At 39.1% G+C, this 25831-nt stretch overlaps 1 protein-coding gene across 1 annotated transcript in view; it reads left to right on the top strand.

Moving 5' to 3' along the window:
* ITGA2 (integrin subunit alpha 2) overlaps positions 1-25831 on the top strand; it is a 109015-nt gene that overhangs the window by 6153 nt on the left and 77031 nt on the right. The window contains exon 2 of the mRNA XM_015535079.2: positions 21438-21555. Coding sequence (XP_015390565.1) covers positions 21438-21555 — 118 coding nt within the window. The remainder of the gene's footprint in view (positions 1-21437; positions 21556-25831) is intronic.

The raw sequence follows: 25831 nt of genomic DNA, 5'->3' as shown, positions 1-25831 counted from the left end.
CTAGCCCTGTGGAGAGACAGAAAGCAGGTCCTTGATATTGTCTTTGAGTTTCTGAATTACTGAAATTTAGAGTCATTTACCTGTTTGTGCCTAAAAAAAAAAAAAAGTCTATGTAATTTAAAATGTGGTTATGTTGTTTTTGTTATGTTGTTTTGTAATTATGCTTATAACATACATATGTACCATAAGTTTCTATAGTGTAATAGTTACCATTTGGTCACATATAATTCATTGCTAATGAGTGGTACAGAACTTAATGTTGAGTTCAGAGGATGGAGAAATGTCACTGTGATGCATATAAGTAGCAAACCTCCCCACAAGTCTTCACGAGGACAGGAAAGAATCTTCACTATTCGGATCCACTGTGAAGGACTGCAGAGGTCAGAGTCCAGTTCTCCCCTTTTAAAATGGCTGTCAGTGATGATAATAGAGTAACATAACCAGGGATAGGACCCAAGTCTCCAAGTTCCTGGGTCAGATGTTTTAGATACTGGAATACGAAAGGAGAAAGCCATTATGTCCACAACATACTGTTCAAGGTATTCACAGAGGGTGAAAGCTGAGAGGTTAACAGGCACCCGACCATAAATGACCTTGTAAATGGAAGTCAGGAGCATGGATTTTTGAGGACAATGGGAAGGTTTTGAAGGGCCTTAAGCAGGGGAGTGACATGACCGGATGGTTTCTTGAGTAGATTACTCCAGTGGCAGGGTGGATGGTGGATTGAAAGGAGGCCAGACTGAAGGCACTACCTTTCTTAGGAAAGAAATAGTTCTGGCCTTAGTTTTATTGGGAGATGATGGTGCTCAAACTCAGTAGCAGTAGGGAAGGATCACAGGGGATGCATTTGAAAGGTAGCAAGGGAGAATGGACAGGATTTGTGGTTGATTTATACAATGGCAACGAGTGAAGGAGAAGATAAGACGGAGGCCTAGGTTTTGGGTGTGGACAACTCAGTGAGGTGCTACTGACTGAGACAGAGAGGCAAGGAAAGAAGGCAAATTAGAAAGATAATCAGTTCACTGTGACACGTTGTTGGACACATTCAGGAGCACATGTCTAGTAGGTAGATAGTTATAGATAGAGCAGTGTTAGAAGCAGGAGAGAGGACAACAGGGGCTAGAGATTCAGGAGTCAGGGGCATCTAGAGAGTCACTGAAGACACAGCATTGATGAGTCAGGCAGAGACCAGAAGACAGCGTTGTCCACAACCCAAGGGACTACCTGAGAGGGTCAGGTGAGGAAGAGGAGATGCCAGAGAGAGAAAAGAGCAGTGGGAGCAGTGAGTAGAAAGAATACTACAGTAAGTGGGGCACCACACAAATATTTTGAGAGGGAAGAGTTGGTCAGTAGGGTCATATTCATAGAAGTCAAGCATGTTGGACAGCCTTGATGAGGACAGTCTCCATGGCATGAAAAAGCAGAAGCCAGAGTGGGGTAGGCTGAGGAGTAAGTAGACCATGAGGAAATACAGACAGTGTCAGGAAGTTAGATAGTAAAAGAGAAGAGGGAGTGGCTGAGTGCCAGGAGGGGAGAGACTTCATAACAATTATTATAATGAGGTGTTTTTTGTTTGTGTTTGTTTTTTGTTTTTTGTTTTACTTCTATTGCTTATGGTATTGTATGGTCCACTTGTGCTTTTTGAGAATTGCATTGAGGCTTCTGTATGTGGCAAGAGTCCCTAACACAGGAGAGACTGGGGGAGAGGAGGAGCACTGATATTCATGGCAAAGGGGTCTCAGAGAAGGGGGGATGGAATGGGATGGCCACAACAGCAACAGCTCTGGCAACAGCTTGGGAGCCACAGATGACCATATAGGGAAGGCAGAGTAGGTTCTGGCATATGACATGGAGAGGATATGGGCTGATGAGACCAAGCTGAAATTGACGGCTGTGAGGGGTGCAGAGGGAGACAGCCAAGTTGTGGGAATAGGCACCCCCTGCCCTCCAGCGTGGCCACTTGGATTGATGAAGGAGCCCTTGTATTTATTTTTGTTTTAGAACATACTTACTGCACTAATGTAGCTGTGATTAATAAACTTCGCATGGATTTTAGGGTACATAATATATAACAATATTCCAATTCTGGTCGCAGAATTAACATCCGTGCTTTAGTCAGATTTCCTAAAAACACAAAGAGGTTTTTTTTTAGAGCTACAGGTATGTTTCTCCAGTTAAGCTTTTAGTTCTTTATTTCTATCCAGTATAATAAAGATTCTTAAAGTCATCTTTTCGAAATTATAGTCCCATATAACCCAGAGAATTAGAGTTGGGTTTGAAAGGTTCTGTTAATAAAATATTGAAGGCTTTTATTCTGTGTAACTCAATGGTGTTTTCACAGTGTTTTAAAACATTTTCATTTAATTATATAAATTAGAAAAGAAATTAATGTCAATTCTTAATTTTGTTGAAGTTGTGATTAATCCAAAGAGCTAGTATTCAAGTATTTTTTCCAGTCTGTGCCTGCTGATTCTTGTACACATAAATTACATTTACCAACCAGTATAAACTTGAACTGCATATTTTTCTAATGTTTTCAGGTCCATAGAATATTGGGACTGTTCATAATTTTCAAATATATTGTTCTTCCTTTGAAAGAGTTGTCTGTTCTGTTGTCCAAACAGCTCATGGCAACTGTGCGATCTTGTGAGTGAAGATTCCCGCATTATTATTCTGTGTTCTGAAAGGGTAACTGTAGTTCTTCCTTTTAGTAGTTTAAAGTGACTAGGGACAGTTTTTACTACAGAAGCCATACATAACTCCTGATCATTGAAAGGCTTTCTGTATAAAAAATGAGGCTAATGTTTAAACAGAGCCATGGAAATAAAGGAGTGATGGACACTGTATTGTCAGTGTAAGAGATTATTTCATTGTGTTTTGAAAAGCATGAGCAAAGCTCTTGCGCCCATGGGTGCCTTGAACATTGGCAGTTGTCATTCTCTCCCATTCATTTGAAGGTGGCCTTTGTTTGTCTTTGTGCACGCCTGATCTCATTCCCATGGATACCGTGTGGAAATGCAGACTGAACTCAATCTGGCTTCTGGTCAGCTCAGTCAGATAACTCTATTCCAAACTGTTTACCAGTTACCTTCAGGTCCTTTCACCAAATAGCTTCATGGATGTTTGTTAGAATATGGACACTGAATATTTTGGATTTTATAACCTTGCCTAAGCCATATTCCAAATGCTAGTGTATAAATAGATATTTTACAGCAATTGACTTAGTTTTTCTATGTAGTTGTTAACATTGTTGGGGGGAAAAAAAGAATAACTTAGCCTTGGAAATGGAGATGCTTTTATGTGATATTTGTTTTCTTTTTAGTATAAAAATGTAATTTTTGACATAATTTATGTCAATGTCTTAGTCCATTTGGGCTGCTATAACAAAATACCACAGACTGGGCAGCTTATAAACAGAAATTTTTTGCTCACTGTTCCAGACACTGGAAGTTCAGCGTGGTCACATTCTGGTGGAAGGCCTCTTCCTTGGCTGGTGGAAGGGGCTGGAGTGTCTCTGGAGCCTCTTTTATAAGGCACCAATCCCATTCATGAGGGTGAAGCCTTTGCACCTCTAAAGACCCCACTCCCTAATACCATAATCTTTGGGGGTTAGGATTTCAACATAGGAAGTTGGCGGGGATGGGGAGAGGACACAAACATTCAGACCATAGTCCATAGTAATTAAGAAACCCTTTTAGGGGCACCAGGGTAGCTCAGTCAGTGAAGTGTCTGACTTCGGCTCAGGTCGTGATTTTATGGTTCGTGAGTTTGAGCCTGACATGGAGCTGTCCGCTCTTAGCACGGAGCCTGCTTCGGATCCTCTGTCTCCCTCTCTCGCTGCCCCTCCCCCGCTCTCTCTCTCAAAAATAAATAAAAACATTTTTAAAGAGGAAGAAACCCTTTTATTATCAAAGTACTTAATTTTTGCCCCCAAATTATAGGACACCATTTTATTACTACTTTTTGGTTATGGTCTAAGTGAGATATGACCTTAACCTTTTTAACAGTACAGCCCCATGGTCTCTTACCTTTGTCCGTGTTCTCTCTTTTTGAAATACTCTTTATGCCCCAACCCCTATTCTGCACATCATTTATGTGTCAATTTCATCAAGGCTCATGCACCCCAGGAAACCTTCCTAACCCCAGTCCAATTTGGGTATCCTCCTCACATGCATAGCAGTTTCTATCTCAAAAGCCTGCTTACACAGCTCTAACCCACATAGACTGCAGACCCTGAGAAGACAGGGGCCATGTCTTTTTCACTTGTGCCAAGTTGAATTTTGTCGAATGAGTGATGACTGCATGAGACATGTAGGGCAGTCACTGTAGCGTGAATTAAAGGCGCATTTTCTGAATGAAGGCCAAGATGAAAATTTCCTAGTTCTTTCCAATTAGAGTATGCAAAAAAGCCTTTACCTGCAGGTTTATCTGCATTTGCTAAAATATTTCTTTCATTGATTTTTTTCCCTTCACTTCTTTGACTGAGTTTGTTTGCTCCTAAAATATCTCTTCTTTGTCTTGAAATGTCCAACCAGGCTAGCTGTATTTGAAAAGTAACAAGATGAATAAAAGTATTAGGACATCACTGACATCTTTTTTCCCCCAAGCACTTTCCCATTCGCCTATTCTGTTCTCATAAAGCAGCACCATAATTTAGCTTCAGCCTCACTCTCTCTCCCACTGAATACATTCTTTAAAATCACCTTCAGTTCTGTTCATCATTGTATTCCCAGGACCTGGCATATAGTAAGTGCCCAAAAAAAATGATTGGTAAAAAAATATATAAAAATAAACACAAAACCAGAATTCAGATAACTTTGAGGTACATGTGTCCATTAAAATACTAAATTTGGGTAATTAAAGCAGAATATTTTAATAGTCTTCCAGGAAAGTGACCTATACTAAAATATTCATCTTAACAGAAATATATTTATATTCTTTCTTTTGATATTTATAAGTGTGAAAGTAATTTTTATAGATATACCTACCATCTATATGAAATGAACAATTTACTTTTTTGGTTACTTGATATCTTTTACATATGCTTTTCTATATGGGCTTCATATTTACAACTTTGCAATAATGCATCCTGCCATATCATGACTATTGTTTCATTTTTGGATATTTAGGTTGTTTCCTGTGGGATTTTTCCCCTACTGTAAATAATGTGGCTATAAATATCATTGTACAAGAAGCTTTTTCTTTCCTTTTTCCTTTTGGACAATTTCCAGCGGAGGCATTACTGGGTCAAATGTTATGGCTATTTTTTAGCTTTTGTTGCATATTGAACAGTGTAGGCATCAATAGTGTGTGAATTTACAAACTTCACCAACGTTAGGATTTTAATTTACTTTTTGTAGTGTTTTTTTTTAACTTTTTGTCAGCTTGGTGGATGTAAAGTGATGCTTCCTTTTTATTTTAACTCTCATTCTTTATATTTGTCAGGGTGCACCTTTGAAGCTACTCTTTAAATATACCTATCTTTTGAAAAATATGTGTAGGTTAGAATATTCTAGAAGTTAGGCCTAGAAGAACATCAAAAGATCATCTAATAAATGCCTCAGCTTTATAATAATCAGTTTTTAAAGTGAATAATGCCCAGGACTCCAGCCTGCAGTGTGCTATCCATCATTTCAAAAGGCTCTTCAGAATTTCTTCTGAAAATCTCTTTGACAAACCCCACCCCCTACCCTTGGTCACCTATTTCCCACAGGCTGATTAAAATCCATTTCACTTGAGAAGAGGCAGTCCTCTGGTTAAGATTTCTATTCTTCCATGGGACAGAACCCTTTGGGGAAGCACATTCCCTAAGAGAGAAGACATTCTGTTTGCCAGAGCACTTGACTTCGGGTGACCGAATTTGGAGATTGTTCTGGTTAGCTATTGTCATGTAATCTATCATCCTAAAACTTAGTGGCTTAAAATGGCAACTATCATTTGTTATCTCTCATAGTTTCTTCAGTAGGACTTTGGGAATAGCTTGGCTGGACAGTTCTGGCTTGAGGTTTTTCATGTGGTTACTTTCAGAGGGTAGGCAGCTCTTTCTCTTAGAGGGTAGGCAAGTGGTCTTGCCATCCTGGCATTCTCTGATAGCCTGACTTTTTATAGGATGACTCAGGGATCCAAAGGCATGTGTCCCTCCCAATATACTGGCAGAAACTGCATGGTCTTTTCTAACCTAGACTCAGAAATCATGCAATTGCCTCTGTTCATCAAAGCAGTCACAAAGTCTCACCTAGATTCTGAGGGAGGAGACTTATTTTCTTGATGGGAAGAGTGTCAAGTAATTCCCAGACAGATTTTAAAACCACCACAACTTAATCAACTTCATAGTGCTTACGAGATAGTTCATCGTTTTTATCAGAGCTGTTCAACATGGGCATTATTGACATTGGGGCCAGATAATTCTTCCAGGACAGGGGGATGTGCTGGGGGTGGGTGGAGGGGCTGTCCTGTGTACTATAGGATGTTGAGTGGCATCACTGGCCTTTACCCACTAGACACTAGTAGCCACCACCACCCCAAGTGGGACAACCAAAAATATGTCCAAAAATTACAAAATTCCCCCAAGGGACAAAATTCTCCCAGCTGAGAGCCACTACACTAAACAAACATGAACAGGTATACATAAGAGATAATGGGGCTTCGGTTCTAGACCACTACAATAAAACAAATATGGCAATAAAGTGAGTTAAGTAAATTTTTGGCTTCCCAGTGTATGCAGGAGCTATGTTTATACTATACTGTAGTCTATTAAGTATATGATAGCATTATGTCCAAAAAAGTCCTTACCTTAACTTAAAAATACTTTATTCCTAAAAAGTGCTAATCATCACCTGAGCTTTCAGCAAGTCATAATGACTGATCACAGATCACCATAACAAATATAATAATGATAATGAAAAAGTTTGAAATATTGCAAGAATTACCAAAATATGTCACAGAGACATGAAGTTGAGCCAATGCTGTTGGAAAAATGCAGCCAATAGACTTGTTTGACACATGGTTGCCACACTCCTTCAATTTGTAAAAACAACAACAACAAAAAAAAACAAAACAAAAACAAAAAACACCATGCAACATCCGTGAAGCTCAATAAAGTGCAATACAACAAAGCATGCCAGGATTAAGCACGTTTACATTCATGGCATCAGGGAAAGAACTCCAGCCCTGAAGAGAAAACCAAACGCCATTGTTCCGAGTGACTTCACGTATCATAGGCAAACTATTCCTTACCTTTCTGGGTCAATGGGAGGATCAAATAAGATTATGAATAGAAAAGTATTTTGCAAACTGGAAAAGCATATATAAGGCTATTTTTTTAAAAAAAATCCATACATTTAGTATTCATCTATTTTGATCATCATTCATTTATTGAAGAGACCCGTTTAAGGGACCTATATATAGTGCCTGTCCTATGGCAGCAGCATCCGACCCTGGGGAACTTGGAGGATTCAAGGCAGCTCTGCTTTTCCATTTCTAACATCACCTGTGGAGGAAAAGGGTAGCACCTAGATCCTTACTGAATTGTAATACTTAACATTCAAAACAAAGCCTTCCAATTTTTTTCAATGTTTTATTTATTTGTGAGTGAGATAGTGAGACAGAGCACGAGTGGGCCAGGGGCAGAGAGAGAGGGAGACACAGAATCTGAAGCAGCTCCAGGCTCCAAGCTGTCAGCAAGCTGTCAGCAACGCAGGGCTCGAACCCCCAACCCTTGAGACCATGACCTGAGCCAAAGTCGAAAGCTTAACTGACTGAGCCACCCTGATGCCCCTACACTGAAAACAAAGTCTTTTAAAGAAAAAATTACATTTTTCTTTCTTAATGAAAGCAGGAAAGTGTTGTGCTGCTATAATCCAAAAGCAGTTGTGAGGGTCACTTTATCCTTTTGGATTTTGCACTACCTTTTTTTTTTTTTCTAAAGCACTATAGTTATAATAGAGCTTTAATCTGTATATAATATATGGTCATTTCTAGAGGGCCTATCATTTCTATGTTTACTTGCTTTGGGCTTTTTATAGGGGCAGGAGAGGGCTACATTATTTCTGCATTTTTTGTCCTTTTAGCCTGAAGACAAAGCTATTGAAAATGAGTTCCCGTGGTTGTATGTGTGTGTGTGTTCAAATGATCTAATGTGACCGATGACCATTTTTGATTTTGTCATGCATATTCTAAATAATGATTAGCTCCACTTTAAAGTTTAAAGTCTGTTTTCAAAGTTTAAAGTCGGGATCTGAGTAAACCCACTTCCTGCTTGTGTGGCTTCCTGAAGGATCCACTGACTGATAATATTTTCTTGGCTTTCGTGGTATACTTTGAGTATGCCTCAGCAAAATACAGCAATGTGACATCCTCCCACCCATTATACAGCAGTTCTCAGAAACTTAAATGGCAACTCATTTAAGATATTTTTTCATGGTAGAGGTAAAGGTGGGATTACAGATTGGTAGGCCTTTTTCAAATTCTTCAAAAAGCATACTATCCTCAGTAACATATAGACACTAATAGTAAACAAAACAAAGCAAGCAAAAATAGCTGTCTTTCCTAAGGGCTCATCACTTGCTAGGCACTGGGTGGAGAGTTTTATATGCATCGTCTGGTCATGATGAGGTAGATTTCTGTATTATATCTTCTTCACAGGTGAAGAAGTGGTGGCTTATTTGGGATGTGGAACGTGCCCAAGGTCACCAAGCTATTCAAACCCTGTGCGCTTAGGCACCATGATAATACTGTTGGTCTTCCCCAGTATGTGGATTTTTCAGTTAAAAAAAAAAATCCTTGTACTTCTAGCACTGGCTGACTTCTGCTATCCCATCACCCCCCAAAATAGTCCATCTTCTTTTTAGGGTTCTCCTCTAGCTAGATAAAAACCAAAGTTAAGTGTTCTCTAAAATGCTAGTAAAAAATGTGTGTATATTTGTCTCTTCATGTGTGTACCTATATGTATACGTACTTACTAATCTACCTTGTAATCCATCTATCTGTATATCTTCTCAGTAGCCTGCATTCAAGCCTCTTGCTTTGAACCAGTCCAGAATTCATATTTATTAACACAACTGGTCTTCATTGATCTCTATAAAAAAGATAGATTTCCAACATGTGAGGTAGTTATGCATTATTAAAAATACAGCAGAGTAAGGGAGATGGAGAAGGTTGGGCAGGGGTGGAAAACGGGCATGTATTATTTTACAGGGGGCTCTGTTTTAGTTACCTATTACTATATAACAAATTACCACACAGGCTATGACTTTAAATAATGTACACTTATTATCTTACAGTTTCTGTGGGTCAGGAATTTGGGCCTGGCTTCACCGGTGTCCTCTGCTTCAAGGCATCTCATAAAGCTGCACTCAGGTGTGGACCAGGGCTGGGGCCTGATCTGAATGCTTACCCGAGGAGGCATCCACTTCTGATTGTTAGCAGAATTAATTTTCTCTTGGGTTGCTGGACTAAGGGCCTCAGTTCCTGGCTGGATTTCACTGGAGGCTGCCTTGATTTCCTTATCCTGTGGACCTCTTTGCTTCATCAAAGATAAAGAGAGAGTGCATCTGTGTGCAAGACAGAGGTTACAATCTTATGTAATGTAATCACAGAAGTGATATATCCTAGGGCATTTGATTCTGTTTTGAATCTTCACTTCTATAGGTTTGAAGTCGCAGGGAAGAGGATCACACAAAGACATGAATAACAGGAGAGGGGTATCACTGGGAGCCACCTGACCACCACAGGTAGTGAGGAAAGACAGCTCTGATAGCTTGATGTTTGATGCGAACACAAAGGCAGTGAGAGTGAACGTGACAATTTCTGAGAAAAGAATATTCCATGCAAAGGGAGCTATGCAAAAGGCTAGAAATCAGAGTGTGTTTAAGGAAGAGTCCAGCTGAGTGAGCTGAAGGAATAGGGCAGGAGGTGAGATCAGACAGGTGGGGAGGGAATGATGACACAGCTCTCCAGGAGGAATTCACACAGGAGAACAATGGAGTAACTTTTCAAGGCAGTCCACCACAGTAAGAAATGGCAAATGGCGAGTGTCAAGGGAGTTAGAATAAGGGTGTATGTAGGCATGAATTGGAGAGGAAGACCAGAACCAAAGTTTATAGAGAAGTGGCCTGTGAACAGAGATTTAATAGAGGAAATATTCACTTCGGTTATGCCTGTTGTTTCCATACATTGCCTCAGGGTATGTGAGGCGTATCTTGTTACTGAGCAAGTTATTCAGCAGGCATTGACTTGCTAAATGTGCAAAAATGCTATTCTGTGAGAGAAGGAGAATGAGGATTTCTCCTTTCACACGGAAGGAATTTAGGAATAAAATGTGAAAATAGAAAGTGAATAGAGGAGTGGGTACTCCCAGTCCTCTTGGCCACTAGGAGATAGTGAGTCTGCCAGATGGCAACTCACCCTCCCTCTCTTTACGAAAAAAAAGAGAATCCATTGAGTTGTCAGGAAGCACTAAGTCATAATAAATGAATTTAAGAAGAATTTACAGTAGACTTTTGAAGATGTTTATTGCCTGCAAGATCAAAAAATGTGAAAGGGCCTCAAAACCATCTACATGCCACACCAGTCCAAGGCTCGATGCAGTTACTTTGTCAGGGAAAAACTTGGATTTTTTTTCACACAAAATATGAACTTTAAAAGATATAAGTGGAATTAGTATATATCCCTCCTGTATTTAGAAATGCACACACATGGACTGACAGAATTATCTTCCAAACTCAGAAGAGTATATTAAAATTTTCTGATATAATCTTTCTCCCTCTCTTACTCTGCTGGGCCAGCCATTAACAAACTATCACAGACTGGGTGGCTTTAACAACAGAAATTTATTTTCTCACAGTTCTGGTCATCCAAGATCAAGGGGCCATCAGGGTTGGTCTGTGGTGAGACCTCCTTTCTGACTTGTGGACTGCTGCCTCCTTGTTTTGTCCTCACATGGCGTTACCTCTGTGAGCACATGGAGAGAGAACTGTCTGGTACTCTTCCTCTTATGTGGACACCAGCCCTACAGTCAGAGTAGGGTCCCACTGTTATGACCTCTTTTCATCTTAATTATCTCCTTAGAGGCCCTATTTTTAAATGTAATCACATTAGGACTTAGGATTTCAATAGAGGAACTTGGGGGGTTGCAATTCATCCATAACACCACGTTAGCCTTAATAATATATAAATGAATTTATCTCTGGTCATAGAAGTGATGCATGTATTTCTTTAATATGAATACAGAGTAATTGTCAAATAAATAATACATGCATACACTGTTTTCTTAAAAAAAAAAAAAAAGTAGACACAAACCATGAGGCAGGGAATTATTACCCAGATGTCAGCCAGAATCTCTCTGCTTCTAAAAATTGAGATAAGACTCATTCAAATCCCTATTCCACTCTTATAGGAAAGTACAGTGCTCTCCCAAGATTTTTCTGAACTCCCAGGCAGTATCCATTTTCATTGTCATTCAACCTCCAGCTTCCTGACTGTGGAGTTTTTGTTCTCTACTCTGTCAGGTCTAGAACTTGATTTTGCCCCATGTAGAAGCTAATACATCAGGCTATTACTGTTTCATTGATGCTGACAGATGACACGAGATTCCTGAGTTGGAGACAAAGGACTTTATTACTCACCACACAACTAGTAGCATGCTCATGAGCATTTTATATCAGCAACCCTTTCGCTTCCCCATGAAGTCTCATGGAGAGTATGTGAAGGGGTCCAAATGGATGCCTGCATACACACTAGATTGCATTCATTACAAGAGAGGAATGTATGTTTTACAGCAAGAAGTCAGCAAGCCTTTTCTTTGTCCTGGAGGGAAATCTATCAAGGCTGCTCACTACACACATAACCCTGAAAAATGGACCAGGTAAACAGCAGTCAGGATCTTACATTCTTGGCATACCCATTGTATGAATTTGAATGGTAGTCCCAAAAGGTATGACTATGTCCTAGTTCCCAAAAATCCATGAATATTACCTTATTTGGATAGAGGACCTTTGAAGATTGCCTTTCAGAGACTGTTGGTAGAAACATGAATGTTGAAACCACTTCTGGTGAAGTTCTCAGAAGGAAATGAGGAGCCCGCTATCAGAAACTGAAGGGAAGGTAATCCTTGTTACATAGTGGCAGAAAATTTATGCTACCTGTGTCCTCCAGTTGTGTAGAAAGCGGAAATTTCAATCAATGAACGTAAATGTTTAGCAGAGGAGATTTCCCAGCAAAATGTTGAAGGTGCAGCCTGCTTTTTCCTTAATGAATGTAGTAAAATGCAAGAGGAAAGAGATAAATTGAGAAAGAAACTTCCCAACAAAACAGAACAGTACTTAATGATATAAGAAGCTCTCAGCCTATCCAGATTACAAAAATGAAAGCTAATATTAGGAGACTCATTGTTAAGAAAGTGTTGCTCTGAAGAGAAGGCCAAGGGTGTGGTTGGAAAATTTTGCAGTACAGATTAGGCATGTGATTCACAGATCCTCTCAACCATCTCAGCAGAGGCCAGGGATAGAGACGGAATTATCCAGGAAAGATCTGTGGAGAGCTCTCTTGTATAATGGCCTAGATCCCCAGGATGTACACAGGAGACCTACCAGCTTTTAGGAATGTTGTTTCAGCAGAAATGCTGCCACCTTGGACTGAAGGGGACAGAGAAGCAGAGGCCCACCTTGGACTGAAGGGGACAGAGAAGCAGAGGCCCACCTTGGACTGAAGGGGACAGAGAAGCAGAGACCAGTAGAACTGTTGTAGGCCAGAGGACAGTGCCTTGAGCAACAGAGGATTATTCTCAAGACTTGGAACCTAATGGAATATGACCTGCTATGTTAAACTTTCTTGGTACCTCTGACCCTTCATCCCTTCTAAAGTCTCCCTTTTGAAATAGAAATGTCTGTCACATACCTATCATACCACTGTATTTTATTTTTTTAATATAATTTATTGTCAAGTTAGCTAAAATACAGTGTATATAGTGTGCTCTTGGTTTCAGGGGTAGATTCTTGTAATTCATCACTTACATACAACACCCAGTGCTCATCCCAACAAGTGCCCTCCTCAGTGCCCATCACCCATTTTCCCCTCTCCCCCATGCCCCCCCCATCAACCCTCAGTTTATTCTCTGTATTTAAGAGTCTCTTTTGGTTTGCCTCCCTCTCTGTTTGAAACTATTTTTCCCCCTTCCCTTCCCCCATGATCTTCTGTTAAGTTTCTCAAGTTCCACATATGAGTGAAAACATGTGATATCTGTCTTTCCCTGACTGACTTATTTCACTTAGCATAATACCCTCCAGTTCCATCCACATTGTTGCAAATGGCAGGACTTCATTCTTTCTCATTGCCAAGTAGTATTCCATTGTATATATAAACCACATCTTCTTCATCCATTCATCAGTTGATGGACATTTGGGCTCTTTCCATAATTTGGCTATTGTTGATAGCACTGATGTAAACATTGGGGTACATGTGCCTGTATGAATCAGCACTCCTGTATCCTTTAGATAAATTTCTAGTAGTGCTATTGCTGGGTCATAGGGTAGTTCTATTTTTAATGTTTTGAGGAACCTCCACACTGTTTTCCAGAGCTGCTGCACCAGTTTACATTCCCACCAACAGTGCAAGAGGGTTCTCATTTCTTCACATCCTCACCAACATCTGTTGTTTCCTGAGTTGTTCATTTTAGCCACTCTGACCAATGTGAGGTGATATCTCAATGCAGTTTTGATTTGTATTTCCCTGATGATGAGTGATGTTTAGCATCTTTTCATGTGTCTGTTGGCCATCTGAGTTTCTTCTTTGGAAAAGTGTCTATTCATGACTTCTTCTCATTTCATCACTGGATTATTTGTTTTTTTGGGTGTTGAGTTTGGTAAGTTCTTTATAGATTTTGGAAACTAACCCTTTATCCAATATGTCATTTGCAAATATCTTCTCCCATTCTGTCTGTTGCCTTTTAGTTTTGTTGATTGTTTCCTTTGCAGTGCAGAGGCTTTTTATCTTGATGAGGGCCCAATAGTTTATTTTTGCCTTTATTTTCCTTGCCGTTGGAGACACGTCAAGCAAGAAGTTGCTGCGTCTGAGGTCAAAGAGGTTGTTGCCTGTTTTCTCCTCTAGGGTTTTGATGGTTTCCTGTCTCACATTTAGGTCTTTCATCCATTTTGAGTTTATTTCTGTGTATATACCACTGTATTTTAGAAATAGACAACTCATTTTCAAGGTTCATAGACCCACAGATGGAGGGAAATTTTGCCCCAGGACAGATCACACCTGGAGTCTCACCTACACCTGATTTAGATGAGAGCGTTTCTCCTGGACTATCAAGCACAGTTTTCCTGGGAACCATTGTCCCCGAAGCATGTTGCCCCATGTCTTGGTGACTGCTATATATATATACATATATATGATGATTAATTTGGATTTTATTTTTTATTGACATGTTACATTATATTACTTTCAGGTGTACAACATAATGATTCTCTATACGCAGATACTGTGAAATGATCACCACGATAAGTCTAGTCAACATCCATCCACATATAACTACAAAGGTTTTTCTAATGATGAGAACTTTTAAGATCTACTTTCTTAGCAACTTTCAGCTATACAATACAGTGTTATTAACTGTACTCTCCATGCTGTACATTACATGTCTATGACTTATTTTACAACTGGAAGAGTTTTTATGTTTTCTGTTTAATTAACTTATTTATTTTGAGAGAGACAGAGATAGTGTAAGTCGGGGAGGGTCAGAATGAGAGGAGATAGAGAATCCCTAGCAGGCTCCTCCCTGCCAGTGCAGAGCCTGACAAGAGGCTTGAACTCACAAAACTATGAGATCATGATCTGAGCCACCAGGCGCCCCAGTGTTCTTGTGTCTTTGTTTACTATTTAACAGAGACATTGCCCCCCTAAAATGCCAGCATACATCTGCAGGAATGGGTCAGAATGCAATATAATCACCCTCGTTAAAAACGCCCCACTCTTCCCAAATCTACCTCTTGCTTTTGGCCTTGATTCTCTTAACGTGAATTTCTTCCTTTATATTACCCTGGACCTTTCTGCAAATGAACCCCTTCCATGAAAAGCCTGTTCCACCAGCCCTTCAACATATTGAGATATGCTTAAACTATGCATTGGTCACACAAATTAGATCCTCCTTCTGCCATCCTTTACTATAAATATGTGTCATTAATCTCTTACAATAGTATTTTGGAAGTCAATAAACTTCCTCTGCCAAATATTTGTTAGTGAGTATAGAATGACCTGTTTTGTTTTATGCATTTATTTCTGCTCTTCTTTTCAAAAGATTTTGTTCCTATTTGAGCCTCACTACAATCTAAGAACAAAACTGGGTTAACTATATCTAATCCCTAAACATATATTTCTCTTTTGAATTATCTTATAATTTAAAATTGGTTTCCAAAATAAAGTGAGAGGATGAATTTCATATTTGTGAAACTAATTCTTAAATTATTAAGGTTCCCCCCCAAAGTTACTTCATAGATGAGTAAGAATTATCCAGGCAGAAGGTTCTCTAAAAATTTTTTAAATGAATTAAAGAAAAAAAGAATTCTGCATTAATCAAGTTGTGCTTATCTATCTGGTTTGCCTATGGGTATTAAAATGGCAACAAGCCAGGTTATAACCAAAGACAATTGTGGACATAGTGAAGATTGGTTAGACGTCCAGGGGATACAGGACTTATATTTGCAGCAAATTTTAATGAGATTCACTGGAATGCTTGGACTTCATTACTGCTAACTAATGCACAGCAAGGTTACCCTGGATAAATCCTTTGAGTTTGTTGCACTATTATTGCATTCACAGGCATTCACATAAGGACCAGGAGGGAAGATTTATACTTTGGGTAATAATATGCCCCTGGCAGGGTGAAGCTCAAGTCACCTTCAAACTCACTGCATCTAATGTAGAACTGGAAATGTATAAATGAATGAAACAGTCTATGACTTTCTGCGCCAATTTTTTTATTCCATACTCTTGTCCTTCACATCTCTATACCACTGAGCAGGATATTCCTTGTGCCTGGAATGACCTTTGCCTTCCATTCTATGTAGTAAATTTCAACTCATCCTTTAAGATCCAGATTAATTGCCACCTCTTCTGTGAAGCCTTCAGGCTTAGATTTACCCTCTTATCAACTTTTGGTTCAGAGTTCTTTATAGTTCTCTGAAATTTAATACTCATCCTGTTATGATGTATTAGTTTTTTACTCATATTACCAGAACAAAGCTCAATGACAGCAGGGATAGTGTCTGTTTTGTTCATTGTTATATCCTCAGGACCTAGAAAATGCCTGACGCAAAAGAGCTGGATAAATATGTTTTGAATGATCCATTTATTAGTGGGTATAGACATATAAGCATGGTTGTGGGGAAAGGGAATATAATGAACCAAATATGGTTGTTATTTTCCATATTATTCAATTAAGTTATGGGATAGACACAGAAACATATTTCTATACATAATGGGACTTCAAAGAAGGAATAGATATTGGATTAGACAGAATACTTACATTAAGTTTACTATAAACTAATTATCATAGGCTAAGTTGTGAAATGATGACATAGATAGTGAGTTGTAAATATATATTTGAAGAGAAATAAGTATAATGAATTGGAATTGTCCAGATTTATCAAAAGAGGCATGGTCTTGAAGGGAGAATTGAATTAGCAGGAAAGAAGAGATTTGGGATCAATGGGATAAGGAATGGTGATGGAAAATGACATATTTTGTGAGGAATTGAGCAGACCATTGATGAAGGAAGTTCTAGACAGTAAGGATGAGAAAATGAGCCAGGCCAAGACTTTGAGCTCAGCTACCAATTGTGTGACATTGAGGAAGAATGGCATCTAACCTTATTTGTACAATGGTAATAATAGCTACATTTTTGCTTTTTCACAAGGTTTCTTGAGGCATCAAATGAGTCAAAATGATTCTGAAAGAAGAAGACGTAAGCATTAAGAAATAGTATGATACAGGGGCGCCTGGGTGGCTCAGTCGGTTAAGCGTCCGACTTGGGCTCAGGTCATGATCCCATGGTTTGTGAGTTCGAGCCCTGCGTTGGGCTCTGTGCTGACAGCTTGGAGCTTGGAGCCTGCTTCAGATTCTGTGTCTCCCTCTCTCTTTGCGCCTCCCTGCTCATGCTCTGTCTCTCTCTGTCTCTCAAAAGTAAATAAATGTTAAAAAAATTTTAAAAAGTAGTATGATACAAATTGGAATAATAGAAGAAAAAGTGTTGGAAGGAAGTATATCCAAATTCACTGCACTTGCATTAAGATGATGTGACTATGAGTGAGCTTTATTCCTAATTTTTTCTATATTCCAAATTATCATTGAAGAGCATATAGTAATCAAAAATTCATTTCATTCAACAAATATTATACTAGGTGCTGAGAAAAAAGAGTGAATAAAAGAAATAAGATCTGAGCTCTCAAGGGGTTTAGGTCTTACTAGGCAGAGACAGACACAAAACAGTGTAGATACATAAGATAATTTCAGATAACTAGTGCTGTGATAGTGGTGTATTGATGGAGTAGGATGTTGCTGCTAGATAGAGGAGTCAGGGGAAGTCTCTATGAAGAGAGCAGAGACCTGTTTGAGCGAAGACCTAAATAGTAAATAGGTTAGATGCTGCGCTGGGAAGAAAATTCCCAACATAGATTGCTGAGTTGGGAAGAAAATGTTGTAGACAGTGGGTCAAGCAGCTGCAAAGGCCATAATGCAGAATGAGCTGCTTGTGCTCAAAGGACAGAAGGAAAGCCAGAGTGGCTGGAACATAGTGAGCAAAGAGGGTGGTGAAAGTGAAGCCAGATACACAAGGTCAGATCATGAATGACCTTTGAAACCATGGTATGAAAACTGGATTTTATTGTCAGTGCACTGATAAGACATTGGAATATTTCTATAACAAAACAAACAAGAATATACGATAGGAAAAATACAGTCTCTTCAACCAGTGTTGGGAAAACTGGATAGCAACATGCAAAAGAATGAAACTAGATCATTTTCTTACATCATACGCAAAAACAAACTCAAAATGGATTAAAGACCTAAATGTGAGACCTGAAGCCATAAAATTCCTAGAAGAAAACATAAGCAATAATTTCTTTGACATTGCTGTAGAAACATTTTTATAGATAAATTTTATAGATATAGATATATCCAATAAAGGGTTAATATATAAAATATATGAAGAACTTATACAACTCAACACCAAAAAATTTATAGATAAATCTCTTCTAGCAAGGGAAACAAAAGCAAATTAAACTATTGGGACTTTATCAAAATAAAAAGCTTCTGCATACTGAATGAAACCATCCACAAAACAAAAAGACAGCCCACTGAATAGGAGAAGATACTTACAAATGATATATCCAATAAAGGGTTAATATCCAAAATATATGAAGAACTTATACAACTCAACACCAAAAAAAAAAAAAGTCCAATTAAAAATGGGCAGAAGACGTGAACAAACATTTCTCCAAAGAAGACATCCAGATGGTCAACAGACACCTGAAAAGATTATCAACATCGCTAAACATCAGAGAAACACAAGACAAAACCACAATAAGATATCACCTCACACCTGTTAGAATGGCGTAAATAAATTAAAAAAAAAAAAGTAAAAACAAGTCTTGGCATAGATGTAGAGAAGAAGGAACCCTCATGCACTGTTTGTGGGAATGTAATTTGGTGCAGCCACTGTGGAAAACAGTATGGAGGTTCCTCAAAAACTTAAAAATATGGTTACCATATGATCCAGTAACTCCACTACTGGTGTTTACCCAAAGAATACAAAAACACTAAATTAAAAAGACATATGTACCCCAACGTTTACTGCAGTATTATTTACAATAGCCAAGATATGGAAGCCATCCAAGTGCCCATCAGTAGATGAATGGATAAAGAAGGTGTGTGTGTGTGTGTGTGTGTGTGTGTGTGTGTGTGTGTGTGTGTAAAATATTGTTGTGGAATATTATTCAGCCATAAAAAAGAATGAAATCTTGCCATTTGAAACAACATGGAGGGACCTAGAGGGTATAATGCTAAGTGAAAAAGATTAGTCAGAGAAAGACAAATACCATATGATTTTGCTCATATGTGGAATTGAAATAACAAAACAAACAAAGAGAAAAAGAGACAAACAGAAAAACAGACTCCTAAACACAGAGAACAAACTGGTGGCTGCCAAATGGGAGGTAGGCAACGTGGGCAAGGGGATGGGTGAACTAGATACAAAAGATTAAAAGTATACTTATCATGATGAGCAATGAGTGATGTGTATAATTGTTGAATCATTATACTGTACACCTGAAACTAATATAACATGTGTTAACTATACTTGAGAATTAATTAATTAGTTAATAAAAGACACTGGGGTATTTTAAGTAGAGAGATGGAATGATCTATGTTTTTGAACAATATTTTATATATGTGTGTATGTATGTACATATATGTATATTTAATATACAAATATAGGTATACATATGTATATATGTGTATATATACATAAATTGAAATTTAACTGCTAAATGATAAAATGAATTCCAGTGTGATTTCATGTCATTACCTGATCTGCTGAAGTCTAATCAAATAGGTCTAATGAATTAAAAGGAGTCATTATGGTCATATGTGGTCTTTCCAGCATTAGACATTTGATATCATTTTCTGAAGCTTCTACTAGTATGTTAGAACATTGGTAACATATTTAAATAGTGTTTATCGCATTCTGCACAGTAGGGTGAAGATAAACACCAGGATTGTTGATTGAAGACCCCAGTATTCTATGTCTATTCCAGCTCCCTCCTTAGTTTCCTATGTTATTTTCTTTTGCATTGTATTTCCTGAAAAATATAAAGGAGCAGTGGTGCATATGAGAAATAGATGTTAAAGAGAAAATCTGCAAATGTAGAGCTGTGTAGATTTTGCTGCAGAGCATTTCAAAATTATTATTTGTCCTCTTCCTGACAGACTGTCTTTTTAAGAAATAATAGGCTGAGCTCTCTTGAATGAACAAGAGATGGTAGAATGGCTTTGGCACATAGAGAAGCACGTTAATTACTTTAAGTTCCCAAAGTTTTATCACTGACCTCATAGTTCCTTTGGCACACTCTGCTCTCAGGATTGCGCAGGCACAGTGGAATAGCAAGCCCTTTTCCTCCAACCTTCCAGTGGCTGAAACAATAGATTGATGAAAACTGTGTACTTTCAATGCTGTCCAGAAAGTGGGATATTCTTTCATGAAAACACATAGTAGTAGAACTTGGATGTCAGTGTTAAAGAGCCCACTCTGCCTTCGGTGTCTGCAAAAATAAACAGATCTCAAACAGGATGAAGCATACTCCCCTTCCCACAGACAGCGTTAATATCCACACATCCTTCTCTCTTCAGAGTGAAGGACGGACAGCTATCAACCATGCTCTTTCCCCTCATTCCCTTCCCATCACAAACAAGGTTTTTCAAAAAAAAGTCTAGCAAGGCTTTATCCTATCAGGGTCTTTGTTGTTTTTGAAAATGATTATCGTTTCTTGGGCATTCAGAAAGGAGCATCAAAAGCCAAAACCACTTTTGACAGTTCTCACTGGAATAAAAGAGATAGGACACCATTCTCTACATTTTCATCCTCAAAAATGATCTCTTATGAAAGAAAATGATACAATTTTCAAGGGGCTGTGATTTGTCCTCCTTCTCTGAGGTAATCAGCAGTGCTTTTCCAACAGATATTTCATACAAAGTCCGTGTCAAAATCTTCTTGGGGATTCAAGAGAAAAAGTAGATAGCCTTCAGCCCTTTGAACAGCTTAGAGTTATTTAAAAGTCCCTAGAGGTGATATGTGGTTTAAGAATTCAAACTGTTGAATCAGACAGCCCTGTGTTCAAATCCTGCCCTCACCCTTATTTCTTTCCACGTGTGAGACACACTTCTCTTCAGGAACCTTAGAAATTCCTGCAAAACAAATATAATATTAACAATCATATTCTAGGGTTGCCATGAGGATGAATGGGGTACTTAATCATGTATATAAAGTATTTAGCATGGGTAGCACCTGGGTGGCTCAGTCAGTTAAGCATCCAACTTCAGCTCAGGTCATGATCTCACAGCTCATGAGTTCGAGCCCCACGGCAGGCTCTGTGCTGACAGCCTGGAGCCTGCTTTGGATTCTGGCTCTCCCACTCTCTCTCCCCTCCCTGATCATGCTCTGTCTCTTTCTCTGTCTCTCAAAAATAAATAAAACATTAAAATTTTTTTAGCATGGTATCAGAACCCCAAATAAGTACTGGTAAACACTAATAGTGTCCTTGGTAAACACTAATAAGGAAAACGATTATTACATAAAACAAGTTTTTTTAAGTGGTCTTTGAGAATTGTATTACAAAACTATATTCACAAATTGTAAATATGGACTATGTTTTCATTTTTCTTAATAGGCATTTTAAATTGTATGGCATACAATGTTGGTCTCCTAGAAGCAAAGATATTTTCCGGTCCTTCAAGTGAACAGTTTGGCTATGCTCTGCAGCAGTTTGTAAATCCAAAAGGCAACTGGTAAGAATATTCTCTCTATGGTTTCAATACAAATACTAAATAAATTTAATGTTTGGCTCCAACTGCTTGTTCAAATTGGTACATGAATATATTATTAATGGATATCTTCAAATATCCTTAAATGAAGGATCTTTCCTTGAGAGATGATAACTTTCAGATTGATAATTAATGAGATGGTGTAATGGTACTTTTTAAAAACCTAGATAGAAAACTTCCCCTAACTATTCCATAGTAAATTCATCATAGCAGTTCCCTTTCTCTAGTGCATTTGCATTGTTCATTTTTGCCTAAAAGTGCTCCCAATTTTTAATGCTGTGTAATGGTTACATTTAAACCATGGTTACATTTATATCAACTACCTTCAAGGATATGGAAATATATGCCCCCCCCCCCCATTGCTGGTTTAAGTTTCCCTTTAAAATAATGAAAATCAATGCAGGGGAAATTAGACGATTCTGAAAGTTGTCTTTAGGTAGAAGAACTTTAGCTCCTCCCTTGCCAGTCTTGATATCCACTGGTCACAAGAGTCCTGCCATTAGAACCTTATCTTCCTGTTGCCGCAGAAGGTTTCAGACTTACCCTGGATCTTCCAATCTGGATCCTTTAGAGTTCTTTTCAATGACTGAATGGCTATTTTTGGCTTATCAAATAAGAGCTATCATTAATAATCTTTTTTCTGTGCGAGCTTAAGTTCGATGCTCAAAAAATTGAATTCTAAGAAACATTTAGAATCCAAATTATTCACGTTTTGGAGCATGCCTATTTGTGTGATAGGGAAACAAAATGAAATTATCACTCGAGAGGGTACTGTCTCAAAAGACATCTTGGAGGAAGTGAATCATGAGTCTTAAGGGGGTCTTAAGGGGAGGAGATGAATAGTCAGGACAAAAGCATTAACTAATATGAGGAGACTTGGAAAGCAACGTATGTTGTAGTTTGTCAGTCATCCCAAAGGATAATAACGGTCTGGTTGAAAACCCAAAGAGTAGCAATTATTATCATTTGGGATATGAGAGCGCATCTCTAACAGTTATCTTATTATGCTTTGATAATCATATACTGTGGTTAAAGGCTAGACAGATGTTATAGTTGGTATAGTATGACCTTGGAATCTGGCAGATGAATTTGCTGATGACCCGCAATTTTACATATCTAGCCCCGATTCTTCCCTGAGCTGCGGACACACATAACAAACATCACTACATTAATGCCTAGTAGACATACCAGGCTTGACATATCAAACATAAACAAATATCTGATTGTCTGCACCAGCTGATGAGACCAAAAATCCTGACTCCTCTCTTTCTGTCACCACCCCATATCTCATCCATTAACCAGTCCTACTGATGCCACAACCAAAATACATGTGATAACAGACCATGGGTTTCCCCCATCATCCCTGCAGTCCTTTCTCAAAGCCAACATGAGCCCTTGCCGGTACTGCGGCAACTGCTTCTCAGCCCACCTGCTGCTTCCCTTCTCCCCCCTCGGGGAAGCCTTGTGAACTGTCAACTACATGATTCAAATAATGTCACTGCCAATATTAAAACCCTCTGTGGCTTCCTATTGCCAATCAGATGACATTAAAATTCCTTAAAGGATCTTCCTTGACCTGGTCTCAGGCTGCCTGTCCTGTCTCACGTTTTACCCCCTCACCCTTAAGCCCTATGAATTCTGTCCTTTGTCTGTCCCTTGAACACACTAAGCTCATCACTGCTTCAAAGCTTCTGCCCATGCTTTTTTCCTGGAAGGATCAGTCTTCCCAAGATCTTCACTTGGCTGGTGGGTTCTCATTTTTCAATCTCCGCTCAAATGTCTCCTCTTTATAGAGACCTTTCAGAGCATGACTACATACATGAGCACTTCAGCTCACCTCCCAGCCACTCTCCCACCTTCCATGCAGATTTCTTTTCTGTATAGTAGTTATTGCTATCTGAAATCACCTTTACATGTTTATACTCCCATTGTCTCTCTTCTGCCCTGTCTCTGAGTATAGGCACATTGTTTTTGTTCAATGGCGTGTTCGGAACCCAGAGTGCTATTTGGCACCAAGTAGGGGATCAATAATTGTTTGCTGAATGACTGAATGAAAGTCCCACTTCCAAATTATTCACTTTAGGTACTCTACAAAGTGAACCATAGTAATTTGACTTAGGTCTGAACTGAACGAGACCTTCGGGGGGACTCTGATGTTCTGCTTCATAAGTATGACCTTGCTGAGGACAATCTGCCATCAAGCTTGAGGTTGTTCTTTTTAAGTGAAAGTTTTTCTGGGACAAGACAAATCTGAGAGAAAGAGACACTATCAGCAGTAGATGCTATTAGAGACAATAAGCTTATGAAGGATTGGAAGGTAACTCAACCACTGGCCCACTACAGGTTGGAAGCTGAACAAGACCAACAGGGAAAAAATGTTGACAGGAATCTAGCAGGCAGAGTCCTGGGAAAGTGAGAAGCAGCCATACCCCCTTTCTCCCTCCACGATTCTCTCTGAGCATACAAAACATTGTTAAAAGACAAGTGTATTAGCAACTTATGGTGAGATTCTGGTGCTGATAGGGTTATGTCCAGACCAAAGACACTAAACATTCCTAAATCCTACCATGGCCTTCTCATGACATTCCTGAGATATATATAAACACAGGACAATGGCTATTGGGAAACAAGGCACCACTCTATTATTGGCTCAGCTGGTGCTTTTAACTCCAGTGTAGAGCTTTTTGGGAATAAGTAACGGTAGGCTTATCAAGACCTTACTTCCCTCAAGCCTGTCTGAAACCGGCTGGTAAGAGCGTATCCCAGTGCACAAAAAGAAAAGAAGGGAGAGTGCCTGTATTACCTGAGAAACTCAACCCCGTTGCAGTGCAAAGCTGGAAGGAAAGAGAACAAAAGCTGGCCTGGCATGCCAGTCTATCCTTCCACTGTTCCGTTCTTGTTGAAGCAGAGAAGCAGAAGAGGCCAAGTAGTGGACATGATCTGCTAATCCACCACAGGCTGGACACTGCGTGAAGTGCCAAGTAGAGAATATCAGAATTACCTTTAAGGAGTGTGGAGTAGAGCCATGGAGAAAGACTGATATGCAGAGCGGGCAGCCATGAGTAATGCCAGAGACGTAATAAGGGCCAACCCCGTATGGTTAATAATGTTGGTGTTCTTTCAGTGCCACTGATAGTGTTAACTTACTATTAAGAGCTCGTTTTCTCCTCCCGAAGCCTGAGACACTTGAGGGCAAGATTTGCTCCTGGCCTCTCTCTCATCAGCCTGTCACAGGGGGCAGGGCTGTCACAGGATCCATGTGGTGGTGTTTCCCACTCTAGTGCCCGAGTGGCCATGGTTAGGACAAGCGCCCTCACAGCACTCAGGCTCAAGGAAAATAATACGAAACTTGGAATCCAGAATTGCCTATTTGTTTTGACGATTGGCACAGTGCCCTTCTCCACTCCTAATTTATGACAACTGCACAGACATTATGGAAGTAGCAGATGTGGAAAGGACTGTTTAAATATTAACTTGCCTCCTGATACTAGTCAAGTTAACTTTGGGCACAGAAAGTGGGATTACTGTGAATTCCTTTAATAACTGGGAGTCTTTTTCTCCTAGACTTATATAACACACATACACACAAAACACACACACATACACACATACATCCCTTTATTTTCTTTACTCTCTTACTGCTTGTTCTGAAGCTGCTGTTTGCGTAGTTTCTCCTCCTCTTTCCTTGACTTTCTTTACAATCTGTATTGTTGAGCCCCATCTCTGTCTCTCAGCCCTTGCCTTCCTTCTGACAACTCACATAAGGCTCTAGTCTGAGTTTTCTTGAATCACACTCCTTGTTTTTCAAATACAACCTCAGCTTCCACATGGCTCATGTTCCTAGGAATTTATAGACATATTTTACATTGGGATGTACAAGATCTTAACAAAATGGTCTTGATGCTTTTCTAGTTTTATTTATTATACTTTTACTACACTGTGGCTTTTTCTCTAGAAATAGTGGTCATGTGGCTTTGAAAATTCTAGAGCTTTTTGAACAGTCTCAAAAAGGCTGGATCGTTTGACAAGCAAGATTACCTCCCAAGCAGAGCAAGGGAGCACCCCTGTGTCTGGAAGTAAAGCTGTGGTCTGCTGTCCCTTCAGTGGCACAATGAGGCCCTCATCATACACACAGGATGTTTAAATGTGGATGATGCAATCTTTATCAGAAGCAATTATACAAAGGATTGAGATATGTTTAAAATCATTTCCTGGAAGCTTGTGGTGATATGCACTGTCT

This window comes from Panthera tigris, chromosome A1, assembly GCF_018350195.1.
Source record: "Panthera tigris isolate Pti1 chromosome A1, P.tigris_Pti1_mat1.1, whole genome shotgun sequence".
Lineage (NCBI taxonomy): Eukaryota > Metazoa > Chordata > Mammalia > Carnivora > Felidae > Panthera > Panthera tigris.
Note: the sequence above shows the minus strand (reverse complement) of the source record. Positions and strands in the feature narration are given on the sequence as shown.